This window comes from Phascolarctos cinereus, unplaced genomic scaffold (assembly GCF_003287225.1).
Source record: "Phascolarctos cinereus isolate Bilbo 61053 unplaced genomic scaffold, phaCin_HiC Scaffold_4;HRSCAF=312, whole genome shotgun sequence".
Lineage (NCBI taxonomy): Eukaryota > Metazoa > Chordata > Mammalia > Diprotodontia > Phascolarctidae > Phascolarctos > Phascolarctos cinereus.
This window is the reverse complement of record NW_027555847.1, coordinates 229,174,859-229,200,841: the sequence shown is the minus strand read 5'-3', so window position 1 is coordinate 229,200,841 and position 25,983 is coordinate 229,174,859. Positions and strand designations below refer to the sequence as shown.

The 25,983-nt window shown below is 40.3% G+C and overlaps 1 protein-coding gene across 1 annotated transcript in view; it reads left to right on the top strand.

Moving 5' to 3' along the window:
- GABBR2 (gamma-aminobutyric acid type B receptor subunit 2) overlaps positions 1-25,983 on the top strand; it is an 822,765-nt gene that overhangs the window by 788,083 nt on the left and 8,699 nt on the right. The window contains exons 14-17 of the mRNA XM_021008593.2: positions 2,281-2,391; positions 10,492-10,716; positions 23,924-24,106; positions 25,034-25,163. Coding sequence (XP_020864252.1) covers positions 2,281-2,391; positions 10,492-10,716; positions 23,924-24,106; positions 25,034-25,163 — 649 coding nt within the window. The remainder of the gene's footprint in view (positions 1-2,280; positions 2,392-10,491; positions 10,717-23,923; positions 24,107-25,033; positions 25,164-25,983) is intronic.

Here is a 25,983-nt window from a genome sequence, read left to right as displayed (position 1 = left end):
AAGCAAGTGTGCAAGAATTTTATAAGTCTGTGAATTGCCGCCTTGCCCGGTATTTTTTACAGGATGACGGTTCTGAGCAAGGCACAGGATCTCGGTTAAGCAAATAAACTCGAGACGTGCTTATCAAACCTTCAGGATGACACAGAGCTGGAAAGGAAAACTAATAAAGTGGGTGACAGACGCAGCATCTGAAAAATTTTTTGACAGGGAGACAATGAGCCAAAACTAACAAGCTGAAATTTAATAGGGATAAATGGAAATTTCTGCACATAAAGTTCAAAAAATTAACTGGGTAAACACAAGATAAGGAAGATATGGCTTGAAACAGCCATTCGTGTGAAAGAACCTGTGGATTTCAGTGGACAGGAAGGACAACAGTGTAACGTGGTGACTAAAATTGCTCTTGTAATTTTGGGCTGTGTTAAGAGAGGTACGATGTCCAGAAATAAGGACGCAATAGTCCCACTGTACAATGCCCTGGTCAAACCACATGTTAAATTCTAGGTACAACATCTTATAGCTCAGTCATTTCAATCTTGGCTGTCTTCATGAGCCCACTTGGGGTTTTCTTGGCAAAGGTACCCGAGGGGTTTGCCATTTCCTTCTCCAGCTCTTTTTATAGATGAGGAAAGTGAGGCAGAGTGAAATGACTTGCCCAGGGTCACACAGCCAGTATCTGAGGCCAAATTGGATCTCAAGAAGATGAGTCTTTCTGATTCCCAACCCAATGCTCTGTCCACTGCACCACCTAGCTGTCACATCTTAGTAAAACACTAACAAGTTGGCAAAGTATCTAGAGAAAGATAAACAAGGTGGCGAGGGGACTAGAGAGGCTGCCATCAGGGGATCATCTCGAGGAACTGGAAATGCTTACCCAGAAGAGAAGACTTAGGGGGGAAACAATGACTGTCTTCAAGTATTTGAAAACGCGGAAGAGGAATTTTATTTGTTCTCCTTTCCCCCAGAGGCTAGAACTAGGAGGAAGCTAGATAGAATCAGATTTAGGCTTAATATAAGGGATTCACAATAGTTAGCAAAGCTAGGTAGTTCAGTGATGGTGTGCCAGACTTGGAGTCAGGAAGACCTGAGTTCAGATCTTGCCTCAGACATTTGCTAGCTGTGTAATCCTGGGCAAGTCAACTAAACCTTTTTCAATGCCAATTCTGGTCTGTAAAATAGGAGTAGTGATAAAACCTACTTCACACAGTTGTTTGTGAAGATCAAGTGAGATAATGTATATAAAAGTAAATCTTAAAGCATCATATGTTGTTGTGTCTGACTCTTCGTGACCCCATTTGGGGTTTTCTTGACAAAGATACTGGAGTGGTTTGCCATTTCCTTCTCCAGCTCATTTTACAGATGAGGAAACCAAGGCAAACAGGGTTAAATTACTTATCCAAGGTCACACAGCTAGTGTCTGAAGCCAGATTTGAACTTAGGTCCTCCTGACTCCCCTGTATGATGCTTTTTGGAGCAGCTAGGTGGTACAGGGGATAGAGCAGCAGCCCTGGATTCAGGAGGACCTGAGTTGAAATCTGGCCTCAGACCAAACACTTGACACTTACTAGCTGTGTGACCCTGGGCAAGTCACTTAACCCCAATTGCCAAAAAAAAAAATGGAAAAAAAAAGAATCATATAAATGCTAGCTGTTATTATTATTAAATCAAATGGGCTGCCTCAGGAGGTATTAAGCTCCCTGTTACTGAAGGTGTTCAAACAGGAACAGGATGACTGCCCATTGAGGAAGGTTTAGAAAGGTTCTGTACAATATGTGAAAATCCAAGCCAATTTTAGCTGTGTGAAATATTAGATGTAGTCAGGAAGACCTGGGTTCAGTTGAGGTTTCTCACACATGCCAACCATGTGACCACCTCTCAGTACCCCCAGGAGAACTGCACTTTTTTTGTACATTTTTTCTACATTGTACATTTTTTTCTTTTGTCTAAACCTGAGATTTTATGAATATAAAGAGCTGCCAGAAAAAATTCTCTCTACCAGGTGAGATTGGCTGCCCAGTCATAATTTATGGTCTTAGTAAGGTGCCTACAGAATCAAGGGGTTAAGTGACTTGCTCAGGGTCACACTCTCAGTGTTTGTCAAGGGCAAGACTTGATTCCAAGGCTAGCTCTCTCTCTCTCTGTCACTCCATGGTGCCCTTCATCTTGTGCATAATAGGCACTTAATAAATGCTCATTAATTCTTGTTCACTGAATTATTGAATACAGAGGACAATAAGGGTATTCAGTTATCATTATTGTTTGTGTTTTTTTTCTCGGTAGCCGGATCCTGCTGGCAGAGATATTTCCATCCGTCCAATTCTGGAGCACTGTGAAAACAGCCACATGACTATTTGGCTCGGCATTGTCTATGCCTACAAAGGTCTCCTCATGGTAGGTTTTTCTTGTATTGTTCAGTGTTGCTATCAATTACATATATACCCTTATGTTAGCTAAATGCATGTTCCTTGCTATAAAGCAGGAGTGGGGAGTTGAAGACTGAAGAGCAAATATACAATATGACTTAATTTAGATAATTAGTCAAATAAAATAGCTGATCTTCTTTTAAAATTAGGACTATCAAAGTATTTTTAGATTAACATGAAACATTTTTTTAAAAGTTCACTTCAGTTCAATACTATACACAGGTAAGAGGAGCGGGGAAGGTATGAAAGGAGAGAGAGAGAGAGAGAGAGAGAGAGAGAGAGAGAGAGAGAGAGAGAGAGGAGGGAGAGAGAGAGAGAGAGAGAGGCAGAGAAGAAAGGAACTAGAAATGAAGGAGACAAGCAAAGAGAAAGTTATCCATATAGACAAAGAAAGAGAGAAAAAGGAGATAGAGAGAGAGACCAACAGAGAGAGAGAGAAGAAAAAGAGAGAGGAGACAGAAAGGAGAGAGAGAGGAGGCAGACGAAGAAAGGGAGATGAGAGAGAGGGGAGAGGGAAAGAAGAAAGAGAGAAGAGAAAGCAAGAAAGAGACAGAGGAGAAAAAAATAGAGAGGTGAAAGAAAAAAGAGGAGAATGAGAAAGAGAGAAAGGAGAGAGAAGAGAGGTAGAGAAGAAAGGAACTAGAAATGAAGGAGACAAGCAAAGAGAAAGTTATCCATATAGACAAAGAAAGAGAGAAAAAGGAGATAGAGGGAGAGACCAACAGAGAGAGAGAGAGAGAAGAAAAAGAGAGAGGAGAGGGAAAGGAGAGAGAGAGGAGGCAGATGAAGAAAGGGAGATGAGAGAGAGGGAAGAGGGAAAGAAGAAAGAGAGAAGAGAAAGCAAGAAAGAGACAGAGGAGAGAAAAATAGAGAGGTGAAAGAAAGAGAAGAATGAGAAAGAGAGAAAGGAGAGAGAAGAGAGGGAGAGGAAGAAAGAGAGGAGACAGAGAGGGGAGAGGGAAATGAGAGAGGAGAGAAAAAGGAAAGAGAAAGAGGTGAAAGAAAAAGAGAAGAGAAGGAGAGAGAGACAGACAGAGATAGAGGCAGAGACAGAGAGACAGAGACAGAAACAGAGAGAAGAGAGAGAGGCTCAGTAGGTTTTAGAGTCAACGTCAGCCACATTCTATGTCAGAAGTGTCACCAATTACTGTGTAGCCCGTTGAAACGTCAGCTAGCTAATTAACCGCTGTTAACAGCTCATTAGCTGCATTGATCCTTAAACTATTGAGGTCCAACAGCCAGTGGCACCTCCAGAGCAGCTCATCAGAGCATAGAGACTATATTGGCATCGGTGGCCATTAACAGCACTCAAGAGCCACCTAACATCAAGCCAAGGACTTTGGTTTGTTGGGGTTTTTTTGGTTAGGCAATGGGGTTAAGTGACTTGCCCAGGGTCACACACTTAGTAAGTGTTATGTGTCTGAGGCCAGATTTGAACTCAGGTCCTCCTGACTTCAGGGCCAGTGCTCTATCCACTGTGCCACCTAGCTGCCCCTGGCCATGCCCATGCCCCCAAGTTCACATGGAGGAGATGCAAGCACTCCCTAATAACTGCCATAATAACAGAGCTTATTTTTCGATGAAGAAGCAAATTTTGTGGTTTTCATGGTCCAAGTTCCCCATGGTCTATGTTCCTCATTCCCCTTATTCCCTGTTTCCCAAGCTCCTAGTCCTGTAGAAAGACCCCCCAAATATCAGCCCCTGGATGGCCTATGGATGGACTTCATCCCCCTTCCACGGCTTGTTGGTAAGGCCCCCCGACTGATCCTACTTTTGTTTCTGGAAGAAAGGAACAGTTAGTCGTTCTTTAAATTAACCTACATAGGGGGCAGCTAGGTGGTGCAGTGGATAGAGCACCAGCCCTGAAGTTAGGAGGACCTGAGTTCAAATCCAGCCTCAGACCAAATACTTGACACTTACTAGCTGTGTGACCCTGGGCAAGTGACTTAACCCCAATTGCCTAAAAACAAATAAAATAAATTAACCTACATTTTTACAAGGCTTCATATTTGGCAAAGTTTACAACCTTAAAACCCTTTGAAGCTAAAGAACTCTAAAGGTTTTTAAAGCTTACAAGCACCCTGTGAGGCAGGTAGACTCAGCTAATATTGATCACCCTTTGACCAAAGTTTTGGCTTAATCCCTGTGGCCTGTTGTAATTGCTCAGAGTGCTGCAGATTCTGATGCCTTAGAATGCCATAAATACCATCACCCGTTCACTCCTACAGAGACAGAAGAGGTCGGGAGGAGGGAGCTTCCACTGCTGTCCTGAGCAGTAGCTTCTCCGGCTGCCAATGAATAGGATGCCCATCCAGTCAGAGGCTCCAAGCCTGGAAGGAAGCAATAACTGGAGGACAAGAATCAGTGGGTTAAACAATAGCTGAGCCAGAGGCTTCTACCTTCATACTAGCCATTGAGACACTCTCTTGCCCACCCCTCCCCCCAAAAAAAACCTTTTTTTACAGGTAACTGGTGAGTTGAATAGCTTTCTGGCCTTTCGGGACTTTCCCTCCTACCAGGCCAGTAGGCTTCCTAAAATCCAAAGCTAGGGTTAGACCACCTCCTGGACCATGCCCCTCCTGACTGCAGGCAACATCTTGCTGGCCAGCTTGAAAAATTCACCAGGAAATTACCAAACCATTCATGGACCTGGGGAGACAGATGATACTTACCTCTCCTGCCACTCTGGGAGGAGCTACTAGCAATAAAGGTGACATTCTAAGCCTGGCACCACTGCCCAGAAGGAACATCTTTTTCTCAGACCAAAAGTTGTCACCAACAGATTCAGAGAGAGCTAGTCTATGTCCGATTCAATTTCTGTGTCCTATATACCTGGGTTAAAAGAACAGCAAGGCAAACATTATCATTTAAAACCCTAAATTTGGAGCCCCGGAGGAGGAGACCCTCTCTACTGCTATTTCTGAGACAAAAAATCTTGGCAGCCACACTGCTTCAACTGAGATCATAACAATGTTACAGTGAAACAAGGAGCTAGATGGTGCGGGGGTTAGAGCACTAGATAGGGAGTCAGGAAGACCTGAGTTTGAATCCTACCTCAAATATTTACTAGCTAGCTAACCAGGAACAAATAACTAAGTTTTTCTGAGCCTCAGTTTCCTCATATGCAAAACGAGGGGGTTGGACTTCATAGCAATTTAAATGACCAATGACAAGGTTTGCTACCCACTTCCTTACAGAAAAGTGATGGACTCAAGATGCAAAATAAGACATATAAACATTTTCAGATATGGCCACCATGGGAATTTGTTTTCTTGACTATGCATATTTATTTGTTTTTTTTAATTGGGTGTGAGTGGGAAGGAGAAAGAGGATAAGGATAAAGTAATCAAAAAGATACCTGCTGAGCCTTGGCAGGTAGGAGATAAGGCACAGACAGCCACAAAACCTGTAAAATCTGACCATACCACCAAGAAACAAGAGGGAAACTCCATCAGGCCCTTCTGGATTCCAAAAGAAATAAGCCTGTTGCTATTCTGAATGGCGAACAGCTTTGAGTTCAAGTCATAGCAATTGGGGAAATCCACATGTGGGGAAGAAGATAGAGACAGATGTATTCGCAGAACTAAGCTGAGCCTATTACCAGGGTAAAGTGGGGAAAGAAGGGTTGAGGAGAGAGGGAAGAATGAGTTGGGGATTTATACACAAGGGTTGAGATAGGCAGGTAAATAGGTATTGTTCAGAATCCAAAGCTGGGAGATTCTACCAAAGTTTAAGAAAACAAAATGTGGCATAGAGTTGATATTTTGTCTGAACTCAAAAGCTTAGATCTTTCTGTTCTGGTAGCTTAAATGCCCCCACCCAAACTTTGAGGACCCTTCATCCCCAAGGGTCCAGTGACAAACCCCCACCACCATGACCACATTCTGCAGACTCAGACCTATGTCCCCATATTTCCATTTTTCTCATTTCCAATTCCCTATGTTCCAATTTTCCTTCAGTCTTGGCCCTAACCTCATTGAAACGATCCCTAAATATGAGCCCTGGACTGAATTATTGACTTAGAATCTACATACCCATTTCACAGCATTTTTACTAATGATCCTGGACTGATCCTCTCTTTATCTCTGTCACACCCTATAGACCACTATTTACACTAAGCTGATCTTCTTAGCATCCCTCTGGGAGTGACTATGGTTCCCTTTAGCCAAGATTCACTTTTAGTCCTTGTGAAGCTTGGTAATGATTCAGGAATGTCTGTGTACTCTGATGTACTCTGCTACTCCATCTCTGTTGTAAAATCTGATGAAATGCAGGAAACTGGCCTCATGATGGATAAATCCACCCTAATTGTGCTGTTTCCTTCAAACAGCACTTTCTAAGCTGCTTACAACTACAAGCTAAAAGAGGCTTATGATTTTACCAAAGCATTTCAGGAGTAACTTTATACATAAAGGAGATTTTTTTTAAAGTTTCTTAAACAACCAGTCACTAAATTGTAATGAAGCTATCTAGACAAATTATAAAGGTGAACCTCATCATAGGTGGCTGGCCATTTGAGGAAAGCAACTGAAAAAACAGGGAATTTCTAATAATTGGGTGCTGAAGGATCAACCACCCACCCCCACCCCACCCCCTGCCCTGGAGGCGTTTGCTAAGCAAGGGTCGGCTTTGAGAAAAGCTTCACTCTTCACTTTTTCCTTTGTATTTCTTAGAGAATGAAGCAAATAGGGGAGGAGATTTAGCTCTCCTCTCCTTCCCTATAAGGAATGGTGTCTTATAGTAGAAGCAATAGCAGTGTCCAGTGAAGCTGGGGGCCAGCTTCACCAGGGAATTGAATGATGACATTAAGAAGAGTTGAGAATACAAGTCCTGAAGCCACATCCTTCTTGGGAGATGGCAGGCCCCAGAGCCAAGAGTCCTACTGGACCCCCTCTCGGGTTACATTTCTTTCCAAATGAGCATAGCAGCAGTTAGGCCCAGATTTCAGCTGAGCCCAAAAATAAGCATCAGAGCCATAAACCCCCCCCAAGAGAGGCCAGCAAAGTGACTCCTTCAGCAGAGAGGCCGCATCTAGGGATGTCAGAGGTATAAGCTGCCTTGACCATATGTATTCTCTGCAGGTGTTCCTTTCCACTTGGGAACTCTGTGAGCTTCTGATCTTTCTCTCACTGATGCGTACATTTGTGGAAGAGTGCACCCCATGTTTCATGGGGTGATGTTTTGTTACTATTTTTCTTACCATACCATTTCAGTAAATGGTTCTACTTTGAGCTAATTGTGTCTTCTGGCTAACTGTCAAAAGGTAAACACATCAGTCAGGGATTTGAACTAGAACTTTAAGAGTATAGATCTACAAATTACCTTGAATCTAGAATAGTCTCACAGGGAACCCGGCCTGTGAGTGCATGGTGGGGGAGGGGAGTAACCCAAAGAAGCACTATAAATATGTGTATGTATAATATATATAATGCATATGTATGCAACAGAAATTAGCTTTATTTATTAATAATTCAAGGTGAACATTGACTAATGTTGATAAACTTACCCTTCCCAGCAATACAAGGATCTAAGACATCTCCAAAGGCCTCATGATGGAAAATGCTATCCACATCCAAAGAAAGAACTATGTAATTTGAATGCAGATCGAAGCATACTATTTGCTATTTTTTCTATTCTGTTGAGTTTTGTTTCCTCTTTCTGATGATTCCTCCTATTGGTTTTAATTTTTACTTACAACATCACTAATGTGAAAATATGTTTAATAGGAATGTAAATATAAAGCCTATATCAGATTGTGCACCATAGTGGGGAGGGTGGTGGGGAAGAAGGGGTAGGAAAAAATTTTAAACTCAAAAGCATATAGAAGTGATTGTTGATAAATCAAAATAAATTAATAAAAAAGTAATAAGGGGCAGCTAGGTGGCGCAGTGGATACAGCACCGGCCCTGAAGTCAGGAGGACCTGAGTTCAAATCCAGCCTCAGATCCAACACTTGAAACTTACTAGCTGTGTGACCTTGGGCAGGTCACTTAACCCCAATTGCCTAAAAGCCAAAAAATTAAAAATTAAAAAAAAAATAAAAAAGTAATAATAATTCAAGGTGAATGAATGTAACCAGTCCACACACATTAAGACCCATGAGATACAAGGACATCTGCATGTGTTGTAACTGACAGAGCATTAACATTTTAAAACATTTTCATGAAAATATTTGATTATATGCCAAGGCTTTAAACTCCACTAAAAGTTCTAAAATTCTAAATTCCACTAAAAATACATTTTAAAGATGTAAACATAATTGACTATGATTTAATTTGCACTCTGGAAAACCTGTTCAGATTCCCAAATGAAAAAAACTTTATGAAAGAATTTGAAATCAAAACCATTATCAAACCTTTTCCAAAGCAAGTCAGCACCTCATCTGCAACTTCTAGGAATAGAGAATTGCCTAGACCACCAAGAGGTTAAGGGACTTTCCCAGGGCCCCACAGCCAGCCTATGTCAAAACTGGCTCTATATCCATTTCATCACACTTTTTTTAAAAAAACCCTAACTAAATTGTTTCCATTTCATTTCATTTCTTAGGTAACATAATAGGCTATATTTGAGGTTTTTCTTTGAAAATTGACCTTTAACAACATCTCTAAGCAATTAATACCATAAAGCCTGGACTTCTTACAGCCCCCATCCCTCATCTATACCCAAGATATTGATATTAGAGGCAGGGAGTATAGTGGGATCAGCAGTGTTCTGGGAATCAAAAGACCTGAGTTGACATCTCCACTTACCCATTTAACTAGCTGTGTAGGTGACTCATTGAGTGCCAGGCCTGGAATGAGGAAGACCCGAATTCAAATCTGGTCCCAGACACTTACTAGCTATGTGGCCCTGGGCAAGTCTCTTAACCCTGTTTGCCTCAGTTTCCTTATGTGTAAAATGAACTGGAGAAGAAAATGGCAAATCATCCTAGTATCTTTGCCAAGAAAACCCAAAAAGAGATCACAAAGAGTTGAACACAACTGAAAATAACTGGACAATCATAGCTGTGTGATCTTGGTAAAGTAATGTCACTTCTCTAGCTCTCAACTTCCTAATCTGTAAAATAGGAGTAACGCATGATTTACCTCAGAGAGGTGTTGTAACATACTACTTTATAAACCTTTATTTATTTATTTAATAATAGAATAGAATATGTAATAATATAATATAATAATAATATAAATTAAACATTTATTTAAATGAGTGACTCATGTAAAACTGATCTCCTGCTTCCCTTCCTCCCTCCATCCATTTTGTTCAAGAATATTGTTTAAGGGCTGTAGTGGGTAAGAGGGATTAAATTTGTTCTGTTTGGCCCCAGAAGACAGAGCTAGAGGCAGTGGGTTGAAGTCACCCAACAAATAAATAAATAAATGCATGAATGAATGAATGAATGCATAAATAGATAAATGAATAAATGAATAAGCAAACAAATTAATAGTTAAATAGCTAAATAAATAAATGGATGCATTAGTTCATGAATAGATAAATGGACAAATAAATAAATAAAATGGATGAATAAATAAGTAAATAAATGAATAAATAAATATATAATTGAAGATTAGGCTTAATGTCAGGAACAACTTCCAATAATTTGAGCTGTCCAAAAATGGAATGGGCTGCCTCCAGAAATAATAGATCCTCCTTCATTGTTGGTCTTCAAGTAGAGCCTGGAAGTCACATGTTGTAACTGGGATTCTTTTTCATGTATGGATTAGACTAGATAGCCATTGAGGTCCCTTCCAACTCTGAAATTCTGTGATTCTGTGCTCCAACAGGAATCATTTATACTCCATTCTCAGGTTTAAACTCATCAGAAAGAACACCAGGACATAGTGCAGGATAGACTTGCCAAACTGGATTTATCTCAAAGGTCATTCGATGTGTTAACATTCACAAGACTGTATCGGGGTATAACTTCCAGAACATCCTCAGTTTTCCTCCCCTTCCATCCCTCAGTTGTACACAGTAGATAGGAAAGCTACTGAGCAAACACACACACACACACACGCACACTAGCTCAGCAATAATAGCAATAATAATCTTCCCTTTCTATTTCCTGTTTCAGCTGTTTGGTTGCTTCCTAGCTTGGGAGACTCGCAATGTGAGCATTCCAGCGTTGAACGACAGCAAATACATTGGAATGAGTGTGTACAATGTGGGGATCATGTGTATCATTGGGGCAGCAGTCTCATTCCTCACCAGAGACCAGCCCAATGTGCAATTCTGTATTGTAGCATTGGTGATAATATTCTGCAGCACCATCACACTCTGCCTCGTGTTTGTGCCAAAGGTAGGTTGTTTCTTTTGGCCGGAACTTTGCTCCCTTGTCTTTGACTGAAGTGTATGTCAACAACTTATATCCCTGTTGCAGCTTGGTTTTCCAGAATTGTAAGTCACCTTCCTGAATTGAATAGATGTCTGTATTTAAGGGGGCTTTAAAAAATAACAGAAAATAAAATATACTAAAATGAAAGAAAATTTCAATGAAATATATAAGCAAATGGATGCCTCCATTTCTGGGAGGTGATGTGAGAGGGATCTTTTTCTAACTCAATAAATTTGTTTGTGAGGAGAAAGAAGAGGACAAAAAAAAAGGTTTCTGGGTGGTTTTTGAAAGAGCTATCCTCTTGTTAGCAGAACAAATATGTTCCAGAGTACTGTAAATTTAATTTAAGTAAATTTTATTTGCTCATTGACTTCCATTATAAAAAATTACAGTTATATTCTACTAGGGGGACAAAAGATTTCTCTGTAAATGCAGTGACATCACACTTACAGATGTAGAAAGTTTTTACAAACCACAGATTTAATGGGAAATGCTAACTTTCTGGTAAAAATGAACTGAGGGCTAGAAACCAATATGCTGGCTCAAAAGCCTATTTATTATTTGCTGAATTTTCAGTGTGAGCATTTACACCTCAGACTTAGTTTTTGTTGTTGTTAATTGTCTAGACTTAAGAAAGTGATAGAGAAAATAGTAATAACACAAATCAAATTTTAAGTGTGCCTAGCTTTTCAGAGAGTTAGTTGCTAAACATTTACCAGCACATCCCTAGCTGGAAAAGACCTTAAGACTTTCTAACCTAATCCCTTTGTTTTATAGATAAGAAAACTGAGGTCCATACAAACAGAGTGCTCAAGGTCATATAAATAAATATCTTCTGTCCCATGTAGTTTCATTTATGATTTCTTGAAATGGAGCTTTGGAAAAGCAGGCTTTGGTAAGGTCCATTGGAATTCAAATGGTGCTACTTGACTATGCCAAAGCACTCGGTCTCTCACTGATTGGCCAATAATAGGTCCCAGACCATGCCTTACTTGGTCATTGTTTGGGTTTTGAGGGCTCAGGGTGAATGTAAACAGCAATTGTTTCTGTTTTGTCCAGAAACTCTAAAGGTCTTTCCCTCCCTGATTGATTTTTTTTTTTTGCCTCATTTCTTGCCTAGCCTTAAATGACTGAATGGGTGTTGCCTCAGACAAAATGAGACCTGGAAAAGACCTTAACTTAAAAAGACCAAGGTTTCCCATTGCATCAGGGGCCATCTCCAGTCATCTTGATTTTTCATTCTGCCACTGGATTCCAATGACTTTGAGGAGACAGTAGGGCTGATGACTCTGCACAGCCCTGCCTCCCTTGCAAGTCAAGACATCACCCTCCTGATGTCATTGGTCCTCTTGGAGAATGAAGGATGAACAACAATCAAGGTCACATAGGTTGTGATGGTGGTTATTGTTGAGTAGTTTCATGTCCTACTCAAAACTGACAGTCAAACCCAAGCCCATTCAGAACCCAAACCCCAACCATCTGATTGCCTCCCCCTGTCTACCTCAGATAGTGCTCCTACTGTAGGGCTAGCCCTAAAACAGAAGTTATCTAACTGCTTCAACTCGTCTCTTCTAAATTTACATCTACACTTCTAAATATATATATCTATGATAATTCTTTTTTTCGCCAATCTTCTAAGCAACTTAAAATGTTAGATTTAAAGATTATTAGCGGGGCGGCTAGGTGGCGCAGTGGATAGAGCACTGGCCCTGGAGTCAGGAGGACCTGAATTCAAATCCAGCCTCAGACACATAACACTTACTAGCTGTGTGACTCTGGGCAAGTCACTTAACCCCAATTGCCTTGCAAAAATATATATAAATGTATTATGTTATGTATTATGTTATATTTTATGTTATGTTATATAATATAATATAATTGATATGATATAATATAATTGATATAATACATATAATATAATAGATATAATATAATATAATATAACAGCCCAGAAGGTCCTTAGAACATAGAATGTCAAAGCTAAAAGACATCTTAGAAATCATTTATTTCACAAAGAGGGAGACTGAGACCCAGGGAAAAGTGACTTTGCCTAACATCACTCAGAAAGTTAGTGACAGAGCCAGAACTAAAACCTAGGTCGGTTGGGGCATCAAGGTGGTACAGTGGATACAGCACTGGATCTGGTTTAATCCATCCTCAGACATTTAATAGATGTGTGACCCTGGGCAAGTCACTTAATCTTTGCCTGCCTCAGTATCCTTGACTGTAAAATGGGAATAATAATAATTGCCTGCTTCCTAGGGTTGTTATTTTCATTACCTCAAATGGCTTAATATTTGTAAAATGCTTAGCACAGTGCCCAATATATAGTAGATACTCTACAAATGCTTGCTTTATTCTTTCCTGATCTACGTTCCAGCCTTAATTCCACTCTACCATGCTGGCCTCTCCATCTCGTAAGGCCATATAAACACTATTCAAGATGCATCATCTTCAGACCAAAACTTACATTAAATAACATAATCCCCGATTTTTTTTCAGTTAGGAGCTTAAAGAAAGCAGACATTTAGAGTTATTTCTCCACTACTGAATTACTAAGCTATCTACACTCTCTTGCCTTTCTCAGTTCTTTCCAAATATACCTACCTTGCATCGCTTATCTAGTTTACTATTGTTTAGCTGGCTGGTTGAAAAGAGGCAACAACATGTAAGCCAAGGGCAGCCTAACCAAATCCAATTTAGCAATTTAAGCTCAACCCAATGTTGGGGTGTGTAATCACACCCAACTAATGTTCGGCAATATTCAGCAAATTGGTAGATTATGTCTTTGTTACATTATATTTCCAACTGAAGGCTTTGTTGATTTAAGTGATGGCTGCTGTCCTCATTAGAATATCAAAATGGTGTTTCTTATGCTGGGCAAAACACTAATTATTATCAGACATTAGCCAGTTGCTAAAGTTTAGCCATAATACATACAGTGGGTGTGCCAGGCACTCCAGCTGGCAGCAGCAGCTGGGACAAGACAAGTAAATGAAATCTGGTGACCATTCATTCTTTCAAGAGAAAAGCATTTTCTTGGGCCATGCGTGGGACAGAAAGTTGTATAAATTGGAAGAAATTTCAAGAAGCCTGGCATGAGGAAACAATCACAGCAAACGGTGTCGAGGAATCAAGAAAGATGAGAGCTAAGAGAACGACACTGGATTGGTGATTAGGAAGGCAGTGGTGACCTTCAAAAGAACGGTTCCAGTCTAGTGGTAGCCAAGAAGGTAGCTTACAAGGGTTGAGTCATGAGTGGGCAGGGAGGCAGAACAGAGGCAGAAAATGTAGACTATGTTTGCTAGATCTTTGCCAGTAAGAGGAAGATAAGGCAGTAACTTCGGGGCATTATAGGGTCAAAGAAAGGTTTTTATTTTGTATATTTTGCACATAGTAGCTGTATCCGAGCTATTTTTCAAACAGCATGATTTTTTTTTTGGCTAGGCAATGGGGTTAAATGACTTGCCCAGGGTCACACAGCTAGTAAGTGGTTTGGGTTTTTTTTAGTGTTCTCCTGGATCCAGGGCCAGTGGTCTACCCACTGCACCACCTAGCTGCCCCATCGAACAGCATGATATTAATTAGGGGAAACTTGACCATATTTGTAGACAAAGGAAAGTGGGGGGGGGGGAATACTAACTGAGAATTCTAGAAAAGAAGGTGATAATAGAACAAAGGCATAGAGAAGGTAGGATTGGATGAAATGTGAGAATTTCTTCCAGATATTTATTCTTTTATTATTTTTATTATTATTATTAATTTATTAAAATTCTGTTAAGCTCATTTCTGTCAATTGAGTGATTTGTTGTTGTTCAGTTGTTTTTAGTTGTATCCAATTCTTTGTGACTCTATTTGAGGTTTTCTTGGCAAAGATACTGGAGTGATTTGCCATTTCCTTCTCCAGCTCATTTTACAGATGAGGAAACTGAGGCAAACAGAGTGAAGTGACTTGCCCAGGGTCACACAGCTAGGAAATGTCTGAGCCTAAATTAGAACTCAGGAAGATGAGTGTCCCTGACTCCAGGTCCAGCATTCTACCCACTGGGCCACCTAGCTGCCCTCTGAATATAATGGTCCACTTTCATTTTACAGATGGGAAAACAGGTATCATGGAGAGAAGCAATTTGCCCACAGTCACACTGATAGAATGTTATCAGGCCAGCAACTTCACTCCTTTGAAGTCCAGCACTGATTCTGTTACATCCAATTGCCTGTAGCTAGCCTAGCACATGCATTGATGTTTATGTCAGTTCTGTTTCTCCACGTTTGTCCCGTCTCCCACCTGAGGCAGAGAACTTCTCAAGGGCAGCGACTGCCTTCTTTATCTAACAGGATCTCATTCTGTGTGATGTAGGGAGGGAACTCGGCCTTTCTTTTCTGCGGGGTCCGGCTGCCACGGTGTTCTTCATGCAAGGGGCCATCAATCAATGTTATTGACTGAGAGCTTCATTCTTATGAATGATGGTTAAAGTCACAGCATTTCATCTAACCTCAAAAATCCCTTGACGGGAGTTCTGTTTTCCCATTTGGTCTCAGATAGGTCACTCTGATAAAGGCCACTACAGTTTGGGCTGTGGGAGCATGAGAACACCTTCTCAGGTTGCAGAGAAAAAACTGATCATCCCTCTATTCCCGCCCCTCCCTCACAATGTATACCCCCAGCCTCAGACACCTACTAGATGTGTAAACTACTGTAAAATGGGGATAATAATAGTACCTACCTCCCAGGGTTGTTGTAAGGATCCAATGAAATGATAATTATAAAGTGCTTAGTATAGTGCCTGGCACACAGTAGGCACTTAATAAATGCTTGTTTCCTTTCCCTCATTGCTCCCTTCAGAACTCCAGAAAGCTATTTCCATTCTCGACCTTTGAATCCCACCTCTGGCCCTGTGTGATGATACGTTAGGCATTTTACTTATCTGGCTTTGGTTTCCTCAACTGTAAAATGTTTTGCCTTTGTTCAGTCATTTTCAGTCGTGTCCAACTCTTCATGACCCCATTTGGGATTTTCTTGGCAAAGATACTGGAATGGTTTGCCATTTCCTTCTCCAGCCCATTTGATAGATAAGGAACTGAAGCAAACCGGGTAAAGTGACTTGCCCAGGGTCACACATCTAATAAATGCCTAAGGCCAGATTTGAACTCCGGAAGATGAGTCTTCCTGACTCCAGGTCCAGCACTATCCACTGCACCACCTAGCTGCCCTCCTTAAAATAATGGAGTTCATAAAATTATAGACCTAGAACTGGAAGGAATCTTGAAGCCCATCTAGTCTAGCCCTTAGCGCAATACCTGGCACATAGTAGATGCTTAATAAATATTGATTGATTGATTGATTATAAATGAAGAAACAGAAACCCAAAAAGATTGGACAAGGTGGTCTCCAGCTGTTGTTTTTAGGGAGACCTAAAGCCCCTTCAGACTCTAAATAAATTATCCTGTGATCTTCACCACTGTGGACACCAAGTATTTATTTAAAATAATATAATACAATTAACACAATACAATATAACCTAATAGTAACAACTCATGCTTCTATAGTGTTCTTGAGATTTATTAAAAAAAAAAATTTTGTTCATAGAAACCCTTCCCCACCCCCGTGGTCAGTAGTACAAATATTATCCCCACCTATATCAGCAAGAAAACTGCAGCTGAAAGAGATGAGGTCATTTGTCCATAGTCACACAATTCATAACTACCAGAGCTAGGATTGAAACTCAGATCATCTTATTCTATTTTGCCTCTCAAAACATAGATAAAGTCAGTTCAACAATTCAATATGCATTTATTTGCAATAGATTTTTAATAATGTCTTTTGTTTTTACATTGCCCAGATTTCCCCTCATATCCCTTACAAAACCCCTCCTTGAGAACCAGCTTTTATAACAAAATGTTTTTTTAAAAAGAAAAAGGAAGTAGAGGGAGAAAAAAAATCAGCAAACTTGATCAACACATGGAAAAAATATGTTGTCATACACAGTGGTCCATGCTTATGGACCCCATCATCTGCAAAGGAGTGGGGAGGGAAATCTTCTTATCACTGTCCTTTGGGGCCAAGCTTGTTCTTGATACTTTCTGCTTCAATTGTTTTGTCATCTTTCTTCTCCCTGTGTCTATTTTTGTAGTCATTGTGTAAATTGTTCTCCTGGTTCTGCTCACTTCCCTTTGCATCAGTTCATATAAGTCTTCCCGTGCCTCTCTCCATTCATCATCAGCATGCATTTATTAAGCATGTTGTGAGAGGTTCCCAGCTTGGGTTCCCTGAGAGTACAGGGAGAATCTTACCTACCATCATGTCATTAAGACTGGGAGTCAAAAACTGAGTAGCCAGACTGAAAAGAAATTTTATGAGTGTGCTAAGGAAGACCAGCTGGGCTAGTTGTAAGGTCAGGTTCTTAAGGCATAGATTGGGTTTTTGTAGCTTTTTTAGGCTTACTTAGAGGGTACAGGATTCTTCTGGCAGCATAGAAGTGAGGGAAATGTTGAAGCCAACAGGAGCTGGCTAAAGGTCAGGTTTGTTCCCATGGGAAAACATATTTCTCAGTGGTTAGTCTTATCAGAATATCCTATGTTGGGTGTTAATCTCTAAGATGATGGAGGCCACCATCAGGTTCAATCCGTTGTTGCTAGTAAGGAGAAAAATAATATATAGCCTGAAGGTCTTCATTTACGGAACCCATCACTCTGTTTCTTTGGCCTCTGAGGTTACCTTTTCTGGGGATCAGATTTTTCCCCAAAACTCACAGCCCTTGTGTTCTTCCACCTCCTCCACAAATGCCTACTATGTTCAATGGACTATGCTAGGTTATTGAGGATAATAGATGCTAGTCAACAGTCAGGCACACACCAGGAGAGAGGATTATCTACAGCTAATCATATTAGTGCAGATAGGTAGTGCAGTGAATAGAGCACTGGGCCTGGAGTCAGAAAGATCTGAGTTCAAATACAGCCTCAGAAACTTACTAGCTGTGTGACCCTGGGTAGATCATTTAACTCCTATTTGCCTAAGTTCCTCATCTGTAAAATGAGCTGGAGAAGGAAATGGCAAGCCATTCCAGTATTATCGCCAAGAAAAACCCATGGACAAAGTACACAGGGTCACAAAGAGTTGGACATGGCTCAATGACTAAATGACAATCATATTAGTAAAGCTTTAGGTGTCCCTAAAAAAAAGAATCTGCTATTTATCATTATCATATATTGATTCCAAAACTGCAGGGCAGACGTCCTGACTAGAATATTTTGTTTTCTGAGACCAAAACTTGGTCTCCTTAGTGATCCCAGTTTCATACCAAAAAAAATATCCACATACATCCTGAAAAACATAAGTTCATCCTTTCTGAACTGACACAAATCTACTCACCTTTCTCTAAATGCTAGTAAGCCATTTTATTGGGGATCCCTGTTACACCCCCCACCCCCTCAGCTTCTCAGCATTAGCAGGAGGCAACTGTGAGGTCCTAGAATGAGAAGACCTAGGTAGGAGACGAGTGACTAAGATTCTTAGTCTGAATGCAGAGCAAAGCATTCTGTTTTCACTTTATTTTTCTTTGGGGTTTTTTTTTTGGTCTGTTTTCTTTTGCAACATGGCTAATATGAAAATATATTTTGCATGACTTCACATGTGTAATCCATGTCAAATTGTTTACCTTGTCAAGGAAGGGAAGGGGAAGGAGAGAACTTGTAACTCAAATTTTTTAAAAATGCATGTTAAAATTTTTATATTAAAAAAAGTGAACTGATCATCAGTAAACATATAAGTATGTTAAAAAAAATACATTAGCTCTTAGATCTGTCAGTCAGTCAACAAGCATTTATTAAGCCTATCCAAGGCCATCTGCAGTCGTCCTGATCTGTATCTGGCCACTGGACCCAGATGGTTCTGGAGGAGTGAGGCTGGTGACTTTGCACAGCCCTCCCTCACTTAAATCCAATTCACTGGCAAGTCATGGCGTCACCTTCCTGAGGTCATGGTCTTCTTTGAGAAGGAAGGACAAACAACAACAACAATCTCTTAAGCCCATGCACTTGGTACATTGCTAAGTTCTGAGGTTGCTATGACAGAACAAAAAACCAGTCCCTGCCTTCAAGTAACTAGGTAGTTACAGCATAGATAGAAGGTAGCATGAAAGGAGAGACATTAGCAGATAAGAGGACCAGGAAAAGTCTCTTGCAGAAGGTGGGATTTGAGCCAATCCTGAAGAAAGCCAGGGAAACTAAGGCAGAAGGTGACCAGACCAGCGTACACAGCCAGTGTAAAAGCTCAGACAAAGAAGATGAGCATTGTGTTCTAGAAACTGCAAGAGGGCCCTGTACAGCAGCAGAGGGCGTGGAAGGGAATATGATATAAGAAGGGTGGAATGAAAAGAGCTTGAAATGCCAACCAGAGGACTTTATATCTGATCCTGGAGACAGAACAGGGTGCCACTGGAGCTCGTTGAGCAGCGCATGACATGGTCAAACGAAAGCTTTGAAAAAATGGCTCTGTACTTGAATCAAATCATTTAGCCTCAGTTTCTTCAGCTGTATAATGGTCAAGTAAAGTGCTATAGAAATGTCAGCTCTTTTTATTTCCAACATACAGAAACCTATATGCCCTCTCATGTAAATAGCAGCCCCCAATTGGCCCATCTACTTGTCTCTGTCTATCACAAATAAAAATGTTTGCACAATTGTGGGAGTAAAGCAAAATGCACGTCATGTGTCCTAAATGTGGGTTTGGGCAACGTGGTCACTGTAAACATGGTTTTTTTGGTGTGTGTCTCATCCCCCGCAACACTTAGCCCTAGACAGGGCTGTGTGTCCAGTATGCTCTCACTAAACGATAGCTGACGTTTCTATAGCCCTGTAAGGTTTACCAAGCATTTTACATATGTTATTTCATTGGATGTTCACGACAACCCTGGGTGGGAGGTGCTTTCATTACCCCCACTTAACAGATGAGGAAACTGAGACTGAGAGAGATTGAGTGACTAGCCCAAGGTAACACAGCTAATAACTCTTTGGGCAGGATTTTAACTCAGATCCTCCTGACTCCAAATGCAGTGCTTTTACCACCTAATTCCTTCATGCTTAGAGATCTGTGAAGTGAATAAATTAGTTAGTTTACTAATCTGTAGGCCTGTGGAATCTTCACAGTAGAATATAATCTCCTTGAGGGCAAAGACTATCTCATCTTTGTCCATAGCCTCATTTAGTGTCTGGTACTTAATAAACAATTAATAAACGCTTATTAAATTGAATGAACAAATGAGCCATTTCTTCAACTGCATTTTTGTTGGGAGGCAGAGTTGAGGAAAGGTAGATAAAGATGTCAGGAAGAATAAAATGACTGACTGGGGTTTTTTTTCATTATCTCATCAGAGACAACATTCAGTGGCTGTTTAAGTGACAGCCAGGCTGTTTGAAACTTCCATGCCTGAAATGTTGCTTTTTCCCCCTTTCCTCATCATTATTTTTATTCTTACCATGGTCATTCATTTCAAAGTAATTGTGCATAATGATGACAAAAGATTTGGTGTGAGGTTTTATTTAAAATGGGAGAAAAATGAGAATTCATCTCAAAATAATTGGTCAGAGTTTAAACAAATTAAAATTGATCCCATGACATGATCTTGAAATTGGGTGTCTAACTATGAAATATGTATGCCCAACATCTACAGTGACAGGATTCTTAATAACTTTATTAAAGAGCTTTTCTCTCTGACTGCCTTGTTTATCATCATCTGGCATTCCCCTGGTACAGTCCTGTGCAAAAGCAGTTAGGAACCATAACACTGAAGGCAGCAGGATGTACTAGAAAGAGCCATAAGCCTAGAGAAATAAGAGACCTGAGTTTGAGTCAGACATGAGCTCTGTGACCATACATACATTGCTCAGTGTTTCTGAGCCCCAGTTTCCTCATCTGTAAAATAGAGAAAATAATAGTACCTAATTCCCAGGGTTGTTGTGAGGATAAAATGAGATAATATTCAAAAAGCACTTTGCAAACATTAAAGCACTATGTAAATGCTAGTAGTAGTAGTAGTAGTAGTAGTAGTAGTAGTAGTAGTAGTAGTAGTAGTAATTTACCTCTGCTGACTCCCATCTTTGGAGCTACTAAGCCACTTTTTTGTCTTTCTCTGCCTGTCTCTTGATTCAATTCCACAAGCATACATATAAAAACAATTAATATTTTTTTTTAATTTTAAGTTCCAAATTCTCTCCCTCCCCTCATTAAGAAGGCAAGCAATTTGATATAGGTTATCCATTCCACAAGCATTTATTAAGTACCTTGTAGAAGACCAACACTATGCAAAAATGAAACAGTCTTTGCCCTCAGTGAGCTTATGTTCTACTAGAGGGAAGAAACACCTCCACATAGCTGCCAAAGTGATTTTTTCTAAAGCCTAAGTCTGACCATGTCACTTCTACCCAATAAATCCCAGTGATTCCCTATCCCCTTTTGGATCAAATTTTTTCAAACTTATTTTTAATTGAACATCCATCTGTATCGTTACTGAGTCATTTCAGTCATGCCTAACTCTTCGTGACCCCATTGGAGGTTTTCTTGGCAAAGATACTGCAGTGGTTTTTCATTTCCTTCTCCAGCTCATTTTACAGATGGAGGAAACTGAAGCAAGCAAAGTTAAGTGACTTGCCCAAGATCACACAGCTAATAAGTTCCTAAGGCCAGATTTAAACTCAGGAAGATAAGTCTTCCTGACTCCAAGCCCAGCACTCTGTCCCCAGTGCCACCTAGCTGCCCTCTAAGCATAGAGGACTGTTTTTAAAGACTCACATCAATAAAGACTTTCTTTTACATACTGTGAATGTAAGGCAAGATTTACGTGATAGTTGCCTGTGTGAGCATCATGTGGCTAAATTAGCTAACATCAGTAGGGATAAGCCAAGAGGATTGATTCCCCAGACTTGGGAGAGTAAGAAGAGCTGAGGATGATCTAATAAAGAGGACACCAGAATGGCAGAATAGGGTTATGTGGGGGGAGGGGAAAGAACTGTTTTGGAGAGGGGAAGTTGTCCAGAAAGTGGTGACAGATGATTTAGATATCTGTGCCTTATTAGAAGGCTAAGGATCATTCCTAGGCTACGTAGAAGGATTAGGAGGGCTGACGTAAATATGAAATGTTTGTATTCTGCAAATTAGGAACCAATTCTTTACTGTATAAAAATTTTTAAAAATTAAATTATTTATCATTAGAATTCTTTTTAATAATGCATTCCATAGTCCACTTAAAATGTGAAAGTTTATTGAAAACTTTTGAAATGTTCATCTGCTTATATAAATCATGATATATCATTTAAAGTTGCTATCCTTATTTTCCAAATATTAAACAAAAGACTAGCCTTTTTAATAACCTGTTTTCAAACATTGTTGACTCTTTTTTTAGTGTATTCCTTACTACATATGATAGTTCTGTATTTGATTGAATAGCATTTTATTTGGCAGTGTTTATTCACTAAATATAAATTCGCTATTCATCCACTAAATTTATTTTAGATTTTACTGTAAAAAAAAAAGTAGAGAGAAGAAACATAAATGTAGATGAGTAAATACAAAATAAACGCACATTTGGAGAGAGCTATAACATCTGAGGGAATACCCAGACTACAAGTGTCCTCTAAGCATCTGTCCTAGACCCTCTTCTCTTTCTTGGGGGTCTCATCAACTCCCACAGGTTCTATTATCATCTCTCCACTCAACTCCTTCCTGAGCTCTATACCTGGATGAACCGAAGGCTTCTCAAACTCCCCCAAACTGTTTGGCTTCCTTTAAGGCTCATCTTAAATGCCCCTCCACGTGAAGCCTTTCTTATCCCCCTCCTCAGTTGTTAATGCTCTCTCCCTCCTCAAAACATCTGGTACTTTTCAATCAACAAGCATTTATAAATGTGCCAGAACATTAGACTGTGAACTCCTTGAAGGCAAGGACTGTATTTTGCCTTTCTTTGTATCCCCCCCAACACTTAGCACAGTCCCTGGCACAAAATAGGCACTTAATAAATGCTAGTTGACTTGACACCCTGCTGGGCTGTGGGGATTAAAAGATAGAAACAAAATAGTCCCTGCCCTCAAGGGGCTTACATTCTATTAGAATTTATTTAGTTCTCTGTGTACATGCCATATCTCTAAGAAGAATGTGAGTTCCTTGAGATAGTGAACTGTTATTCTTTTTCATATTCCCAGATTTTAGCACAGCACCCTGTACATAGTAGGCGCTTAATAACTGCTCATTGAGTTGTTGGAATGAAAATGTTGCTAGCTTTATGGAAAGAGGATGTTTTAAGAAGGATATATAAGAGCTAATGTATGGGAAATGTCTATGTATGGCCCTTGAGGAAATGTAAGGAAATACATAGGCTCAGCCCGTACAATGGAATCCTCCTGGACAAACTCCACTCTACTGACCTCCAGCCTGGTCACTTTCTACCTCCCAGGGCACTTGACACTCAGTACCTCCCTAAACAGCCATCATTGGGTATTGTTTATGTCCCTTCCATGAGGATACATAAACTCCTGTATTTTCTCCTCCACCTATTAGACAGTGAACTTCTCGGACAGGGATGTCTTCTCCTTCCACTCTTACTCTCTACCAAGCACAGTGATTCAACGACAAATTGTTACTGGCTAATTAATAAATGGATCTTTCAGAATTGAGAAGGATTTGCTATGTTTAACTGAAAACTGCTGAAAGCTTTCTGAAAAATGCAGCGAACAAAGTTCAGAGGGTTTAAAGTAGTATATTTGTTAAAAATGGCAATCTTCTCTACTTGGATAGTTAATAACGACAATAACAACAAAAATGATATCATTGTTAAACACATTACACTTTGGAGGTCACCAGATACTTCATGTTGGATGCATGGGATGGATAGGATTGCCCCCATTTTAGAGATGAGATAACTGAGGCCCAAAAAAATTTAAGTTGTGCAGTTTCAGGGTCACCCAACTACATGACAGAGTCAGAACTCAAACCCAGATTTTCTGATTCTAAATCTAGCACTCTTTCCATTATGCTAAGACTGTCCAAGTGATCCCCAACTTCTTAGTTACCTTTACTAATGAAACTTCCGTGGAAATGATCGTGAAAGATTGAGGAGTAAAGTGGGGAGCAGCCAAACAACGTTCCTGAGGTCTCTTTTCAGCTCTGTTACCCACCTTTCAGCTCATCACACTGAGGACCAACCCAGATGCAGCAACACAGAACAGACGGTTCCAGTTCACTCAAAATCAAAAGAAAGAAGATTCTAAAACATCCACTTCGGTCACCAGCGTGAACCAGGCCAGCACATCTCGACTAGAAGGGCTACAATCTGAAAATCATCGCCTGAGAATGAAAATCACAGAGGTATCACTTCTAGCATCTAACAGTGCAGTAGGGGCAGGGGGAGCTTTAGACCTAACCCTAACCCTTCTGGAGTCTAGCATTGCAGAGGGGACCTGCAAAATGCGTATCAGGCCCAATTTACCCTTTTGGGTTCTAGAATCTTAAAACTGGAAGGGAGGTCATCCATCCAATCTCCGTCTAGTAAAATACTCCCCTCTCCAGTATCCTTGACAAGAGGGGAGAAATGTGTCACCAAGCCTCTGCTAGAACACTCCCAGTGTCTCACTTCTTTTCCTCCGTAAGGCCACCATTGCATTTCAGGATATCTCATAGTACCAGGGAAAGTCTGGCTCTCTATCAGGACAGGGAATCACTACTCCATCGTCATCATGCCATGAGTAAGATCAGGAATGCCTTCCATTTCCTTCTTCCCAAAGACCATAGATAGTAGGTTTTCCTCCTGGGTGTTTAAGCTTTAGGGCATCTTTAGATTTAAGCTTTAGAAAGTATCTTAGAGAACATCCATCTAGTCCAATGGTGTCAAACCCAAATAGAAACAGGGGGCACTAATTTGTACATAAGGATCCCTGTGGACCACCTATTGGCTTAGTTTTAAAATGTAATAAATAAATTTATCATGTTTTTATTTGTTAAACATTTCCCAATTACATTTAATCTGGGCCGCCTGTTTGATAGCTCTTATCTAATCCAACCCTTTCATTTTATAGAGGAGGATTTGTCCGATGTCACATAACTGATGAATGGGATTCAAACCCAGGTCTCCCAACTGTAGATCAAGGCCTTCTTGAAGGCAAACAACCCTATAGAGACCCATGTTACTTCTAGACAAGTACCTGAGTAGTTTACTTGACCATATACAGTAGAGGATCTTGTTCAACCATGAGTCGCCCTGTCTGTTGACTTGGATATGATACTCTTATTTTCCAGCTGGACAAAGATTTAGAAGAAGTCACTATGCAGCTACAAGACACACCAGAGAAGACAACATACATTAAGCAAAACCACTATCAGGAGCTCAATGACATCCTCAATATAAGGAACTTCACAGAGAGCACTGGTAAGGCGGGAGCTGTCCATTCAGCACATGGTAGAATAAGCATGTTGCCATTCTTTCCCAGGCCCATCTCTGACCTTCCAAGCTCTACCTAGACAAAACTGCACCTTGGGACAAGACAGGATAAGAAACTCTGTGGAAATGTAAAGGACAATCCAGTGGGGAGGTGGACAAAATGGAGTAGAGGATAGTCCTACTGTAGGTGCCCTTCTGCAGGGAGTGGGTGACCTGCCCAAAGCCACTGAAAGGCTGTGAGCCCAGGCTTGAGGAACAATAGTGGTCATCACGGGCAGTAAGCCTGGAAGTATATCTTTCCTCTCCCTTGGAAGCTCATGTCCCATATCAGTACCTAGGACAAAGCCCCATGGACACCATGCTAGTTTAGTTCTGAGCTCTCTCTTTCAGGGCCATTTACTCATCAACAAAGGCTATAGCTTTAGACAGGTAAGATGTAGGCAAAACCCTTAAGACTTATGGTTGTACTTTCTAAAGATACATTTCATTTTCATCTCTGTCTAAGCTAAACACTTTATTTTTTTCTCTCTGGAGTAGCAAGATTAACAGTTCATAATAGATCTTTTTTTTAATTATCTCTATATATTTTTTAAATCTTGACATTAATATGGACTATATTATTTCTAGCTTATAATTCTTAAATTCACTAGACTCCATTTTCCCTTGAATCTTGGAGGTCAGGAAAGAAAGAGGAGACAGTGGTATTTGGTTCCATGCCCCAAGGTATAGTATTTGGAGACCCCCACTTCTTCACCCCAAACCTGGGGTGAAACATTAAGCATGAGTGTTCAATGGGCAAGGCCACTGA